Source organism: Nicotiana tabacum, chromosome 13 (genome assembly GCF_000715075.1).
Source record: "Nicotiana tabacum cultivar K326 chromosome 13, ASM71507v2, whole genome shotgun sequence".
Lineage (NCBI taxonomy): Eukaryota > Viridiplantae > Streptophyta > Magnoliopsida > Solanales > Solanaceae > Nicotiana > Nicotiana tabacum.
The window spans coordinates 108,089,833-108,096,518 of NC_134092.1; the positions used below are offsets into that span (position 1 = coordinate 108,089,833).

General features: G+C 37.2%; 1 protein-coding gene across 1 annotated transcript; it reads left to right on the forward strand.

The window, feature by feature from the left end:
- The first annotated feature begins 4,677 nt into the window (after positions 1 to 4,677).
- On the forward strand, positions 4,678 to 5,855 carry LOC107767596 (protein MIZU-KUSSEI 1-like). Its single transcript, XM_016586650.2, has one exon. It carries the CDS (start codon positions 4,857 to 4,859, stop codon positions 5,586 to 5,588), a length of 732 nt encoding a protein of 243 aa, XP_016442136.1. The 5' UTR covers positions 4,678 to 4,856; the 3' UTR covers positions 5,589 to 5,855.
- The last annotated feature ends 831 nt before the right edge of the window (positions 5,856 to 6,686 follow it).

Consider the following 6,686-nt stretch of genomic DNA (forward strand, 5'->3'; position numbering starts at 1 on the left):
GTGCGCATGAGCGAGGCATCTGCCGCTGGTGCGTAAATGTTCGTAGATGTGTGAGAGCATGTCGCACCTGCGATACCCGCAGAAGCGAAAGGACTTCCGCAGGTGCGAGTTCTTGGCTGGGCAGTGAGGACCGCAGGAGTAGAATTTGGACCGCGCCTGCGGAGCCGCAGAAGCGGTCAGGTCACCGTAGGTGCGATGAACGTTGGGCAGTGTGCTCTCTTTAAATCGGGGGTTTGGCTCATTTTCACTTCATTTCGTCCATGGGAGCCGATTTTGGAGCACTTTTGGAGTTCCATCTTCATCAACTATAATGTGGTAAGTGATTTATTCACAATGTGAATTAAATACATGGTTTTTACATGGATTCAAGCATGAAAATTGATAGAAATTGTAGGATTTTGAAAGAAACCTAGAAAATTATTCGTGAGTGAGGTCAAGGACCCGTCAAAACTTCTTACTCTAATGGGATTGGGTCGTTCGCCTCGACAGGATTATGTATTTCACTCTTATGGTATCGGGCTGATCGCCTCGGCAGGATTTATGTATCACACTCTCATGGGAGCGGGCCATTCGCCTCGGCAGTTTAATAGATGCATCTATGGTTCATGCCATTCGACCCTCGGCAGTGCACAGTTTAAATATTTATGTTGGATCGGGTCGTACGCCTCAGCATTTCCTATATCATTTCCTCATGGAATCATGCATAACATTTGGCAAGAAGCCAGTGTATGTGTGAGTTTTCCCGATTTGAGTTATGACAACCTATCTGATGAGATCCACAATATCTATATATATGCTCCGGTTAAGGAGGGAATTTCTAGTGGAGAGCTTGAGTTCCTCATAAAGAGGGGTGATTTGTACCACGCAATTTATACTTGTTTATCTCATTTATTTACTCTACCTCATATTTACTTACCTCTTTACTGTACCTGATGTTATTGGACCACTAGTGAGTGTCGATGTCGACCCCTCATTACTACTCCTCCGGGGTTAGGCTAGATACTTACTGGGTACACGTTGATTAGGGGTGGCAATAGAGGTTTAAAAACCAGCTAAACCGACCGAACCGTACCGAACCGAAATAATTTTTAGGTTTCTTTTAATAAAATCGTAGGTTTTTATATAAATCTATAACAGTACTGATAATTAGGGTAGATTTTTTATTTTATGAAAATAAACCGAAAAAATACCGAACTGTACCGAATAAATTTTTATGGAAAAAATATATTTATATATTAATATTAAAAATAATAATGCATTAAATTTTTTCTTGTGCCTTGAAATTATAAAAACTGTTACAAACCAACAATTAATTAAACCCAAAATCCTAATTCCCAAACCTATTATACTACTCCTATTGAAACTAAATTATTTTCAGCATATTCACTAGCAAGACACAAGTTATTCTAGCGATTATGAATAGCAAACTACAATGTATTGAATTTTAAATTTATATTTTCAAATATTTAATCTTCTATAGACTTTATTCTTGAGTCTCGGCTTGCTTAATGTCTTTCCACCTGTATGATTTATATTTTCTGTGTATTTGCTTAGTTTCTTTTACGCTGCTATAGAATAGTTGATGGATCCACCAGTGGCCGCTTCTGCGACGCTCAGAACCGCATCTGCGGTCATGCTTCTGCACAAATTCCTCCGCATTTGCGAACTCCTGCCCAGCAGTGCATTCTCGCTTCTGCACGCATGGGCTCGCTTATGCAGCCATCGCACCTGCACAAAACCAGTCACAGGTGCAGAACACTAGAACCAGCAGCTTAGTAAGAATTCAATATGCGACAAAATGATCCGAACCTCGTCGGAAACTCACCTAGCCCCTCGGAAACCCGTCCAAATATACCAACAAGTCCCATAACATAACATGGACCTACTCGAGGCCTCAAATCACGCATAACAACATCGAAACGACCAATTGCACCTCAAATCGAACTTAATAAACTCTTGAACTTTCAACTTTCAAAACGCGCGCCGAAACATATCAAATCAACTCGGAATAAACTCAAATTTTGCACACAAGTTCCAAATAACATAATAAAGCTATTCTAATTCCCAGAACCACAATCCGAATCCGATATCCACAAAGTCAATTCTCGGTCAAACTTATAAACTTTCCAAACCTTCAAATTTCCAACTTTCGCTAATAGCACCGAATCCTTATAGAAATATCCAAATGAAAAGCTGGGCGCACGCCCATGTCCAAAATCACCATCCGGACCTAACGAAGCCCTCAAAACTTCGTTCCGGGGTTAAATTCATAAAAATTAAAGTTGGTCAACTCTTCCAACTTAAAGCTTAAATCATGAAATTTATTCTTCCAAATCGATTTTGAATAACCTGAAAACCAAAACCGACGATTCACATAAGCCATAATACATCATACGGAGCTACTCATGCCCTAAAACTACCGAGCAAAGTGCAAATGCTCGAAACGACCGGTCGGGTCGATACAGAGTGCTATCAGCATCGGGATAATAAGAAAAAGATTGGTAATTGCTTAAATTATTACGTCTTTACTTTTCTAAGTATATCAATTCTATTTATTAACCAAATTTATTTATTTTCAGGAAAAGAAGTATGGGCGTCCAATGCACCAAGATGAGTTATTCAAGGAGACGCATATTTTAAAGAAGAAGAAAGAGGGGAATGCAGATAGGTGGGTCGAGGACTGGGCAGAAACTACATACGTAAGCTTTTAATTTTCCTTAAGTGTTATAATTTACTTTTATAAGATTTTTATATACTAATTTAATTTAAAATAACGTAGGATCGCTACCAAAGTTCTGTGGAGGACTTCATTCATAGTCAGCCAGGTGGTGAATCGGGCGAGCCAACCCAACTTTCGGATGATGATGCTGAAAGAATATGGTTGGAGGTTGTTGGCGGTCCAAAAAAGGGGAAGGTATATGGGCTTCCCGAGAAAAACTTCGATCGCCACAGGTGTGTAATGCAAGGAATAGGGACTTCCTCACAGGGCGAGACACTTAATAGGGAGAACCTCTTAACTATGCATGAGACAGTGACAAGGCTTACATCCGAGCTAGAAGAGACCAAGAAAAGTGAAAGGCTTAGAGATGCTCAATTCCTTGGTATGCAAGCTCAGATCAGAACTCTCCTTTCTACTGGAGCTTTTCCGTTGCCCCGGTCTCGTGAGTCATCGACAGAGGCTCGACCTCCACGTGATCGTTCCTCCCGTCCTCCCTGTGATCGTTCTACCTGTCCTCCACGTGATCGTTCTTCCCGTCCTCCATAAAACCATTCTTACCGTTTTGTAGATGAAAGTTTATCACATAGTGGTGATGCTGTAGAAAACACCCCTTGACCAATACTTTGAATTAGACTAATAAAACTTGTTTTGAATTAGAATGAATATTTTTGAACTTATCGTAATTACTTGGTTTTTGATTGGTTTTGAATTGTGATGTTTAATTGAACTTGTTAGTTTTAAAGTATTAATTGGATGTTTGATTGGATTTTGGTGAATTAGGGGTTGTTTGTGGTGAATTAGGGGTTATTTGATGTGAATTAGAGGTATTGGTATGCTTTTTTTATTTGGCATGTGGTGTAACTACCAAAACAGATATTTTTTGCCAAAATTATTCTCAGAAAACCGACCGACTTTTGGTCGGTAATTAAAAAAAATTGCAAGATACTAACCAATGTTGATCGGTTAGTGCACATTGAATTCCCAGAAATTCAACATTACCGACCAACTTTGGTCGTTAAGTTGGCTGCCATGTCCAGATTACCGACCAACGTTGGTCGGTACTGTTAAATTTTAATTATTTAAAATATATATATTTTTTCTAGTATCGACCAACGTTGATCGGTAATTAAAATATTATATGATTAATTTATTTTTCTTTACCGATCAAAGTTGGTCGGTAACCAAAATTATTAAATTTGGCACACCGACCAATATTGATTGGTAAAATTAAATTATTAAAATAATATTCCGACCAATATTGGTCGATTATTCAATTAAGTTGTTAGATGGTCGTGTAGAGCAGACCGATCGAAGTTGGTCGATAATTTCCGACCGACTTTGGTCAGTATGCTCTACCGACCTTTAAATTACCGACCACACGTAAATGATCGCGTTTTGAACGATTATTGGCCATTACCGGCCGAATTTAGTCGGTTTTTTCGGACGGTTTTAAGCAAATTCTTAGTAGTGATACGAAAATCATGTAAGTTACAATTTTTCTTATGTTAATATGATAAAAGAAATATTTAAAAATATTGGTCAAAATCTATACAGTTTGACTCTTGATAAACGAAATGTATCATCAAGATTGAAATCGGAGTGTGTATAACGTGTGGCTTAATAGTTAGAAGTTCGTCTGATTTGTATAAATTCCTTTACAGGCATTTATATTTAGTTGGGAGTAAAATTAGCAATTTCAATAATTGAGCTACCAAAAGTAAATACCACATTCCACCACCCTTTTAGATGAGTGTAAATTCCAGATAATTTTTGGTTTGAACCAATTTTTGAATTTTCATCATAGCCAATATGATAACGTAAAATCTCTACATTTTTTATCCAAAGAAAAATGGGTAATCATAATTCTATCCAACTCCACAAATTCAGGTCCCGAATACAATGGATCGCGAAGGTAAACTCAAGCCAAAGAAACCAAAACTTACAAAAAAAAAAAAAATCTTTTCAAACATCAAATCCATTCAAAAACACAAATTACATCAACCTCATTTTTAATCCTCCATACAAACCTAATCCTAGCAGATTCAAACAACCCTAATAATCTTTCTGTAATGGCAATTCTTCCATTGCTGGTTCTAAATCTCCAACCTTAAATAAAAGGTGGAATAATTAACCAGCAATGGTAGAGCCACAATCAAAATTACCACCACCACCACCTACTCCACCTACAACTCCATTATCCCTAGTCAAACCTTCTTCGAAAAATAATAAAAAACGACCCGTAAAAATCTTCAGAGCCTTTCGCAATGTGTTCCGGTCCTTCCCTATAATCACACCCGTATGTAAACTCCCTTCCCTCCCCGGCGGCCGTTTACCTGAAAACAAAACCGGCATCACGGGCACGTTATTCGGATACAGAAAAGGTCGTGTTAGCCTCTCGATCCAAGAAAACCCAGGAACTCTACCTAATCTGGTCATCGACCTGGCCATGCAGACCAACGTGTTGCAAAAGGAAATGAGCCTCGGGATGGTGCGAATTGCGTTGGAATGCGAGAAAAGACCCGATAATAACAATAACAATAATAATAATAATCATAAGGAGAAAACAAAGCTTCTTGATGAGCCATTATGGACTATGTTTGTAAATGGGAAAAAAAGTGGCTATTGTGCAAAGAGAGATGCCACGGAGGAAGATCTCCATCTCATGGAGGTTCTTAAGGCGGTGTCCATGGGCGCCGGCGTGTTGCCGCCGGCGAAATCCGACTTGGAAGGACACGTGGACGATGAGATGGCGTACATGAGAGCACATTTTGAACGAGTAGTGGGATCAAAGGATTCGGAAACCCTATACATGTTGAGCCCAGACGGAAATAGTGAACCTGAATTGAGTATTTTCTTTGTGAGGATATGAATTAAATTAATTACATGAAGATAAAGGGGTTATTTAAATTATATTATATTATTTTGTAAAAATGATTTGTTAGGGTTGTAGATATATTTGTATCTTTGTAGGTGTGGGAATTTAAGAATTTGGTGTACAGGGTTAAATCATTGAAAGGTTCTTAGGATTATCCAATTTAGATTTTTGATTTTCCTGTTTTGGTTGTTTATCACTTATTCATTCAAAATTTGATGCTTTTTTTGTTTGTTAATTAATCACCTCTTCCTTTTACTTTCATCATTTTTTTCCAGCTAATTTTAACTCTAAGGGATCATTCTCCTTATAATTTTAGGAATTCTTTGATGATTTTCCTGAATTGAATTTTTCCTTCCTAAGGTTGTGATTAACGTACAACATATCTCATGAGAGAAGCATATAAATTGCTCAAGAAGTTCATGACAATAAATTTTTTTAAAAAGAAGAATGTTTCTTACTGAGAAAAATATAAAGAGCACAAGTCAGTAAAAAATTTCAAAAATTTTCCACTGGGAAGAGGCTTTCATTGTAACAATAAATCACATGGATCAAACTCTTTTCTGAAAGCCCTTGGATTTCAAAATCTCTCCAACTCCTTTTCATGACATCATAACACAAACAAATGAATAAAATCTCCCCCTCACAAGAGCTGCAAATTCTTTTGGAATCAAATAATATTGTGTATGCAATTTAAAATTTGAAGGAATTTGAATGATATGCTTCTCCCATTCTTCTTTTCAGAGTCTTCTCTAAAATCCACAGATCCATATTGTCTCCATATATATTTTTTGTATAGTTGCTTTCAAAATAAGAGCAAAAAAATATATTTTTTGTATATTTATACATTCTGTATGTTATATACAAGAATTATATAAATTTTACGCACTTTTCGACTATCGAATATAAATAATTTCTGGCGCGAGTTAAAAGTAATTTTTAGCAATCTCTTTCAGGCGTGGAAGAGATTTTACTACCCTTGTACTAGGATTGCAAATTACAACAGGTTCCAAATCAAATGTCGTCAAGCATCAAAACAAACCATTAGCACACATTATACGCTTGTAAAAGAGATGTTGTTCAAAATTCTCAATA

Coding starts and splice junctions, on each gene's coding strand:
- LOC107767596 (XM_016586650.2), top strand. CDS start 4,857: ATGGTAGAGCCACAATCAAAATTACCACCACCACCACCTACTCCACCT.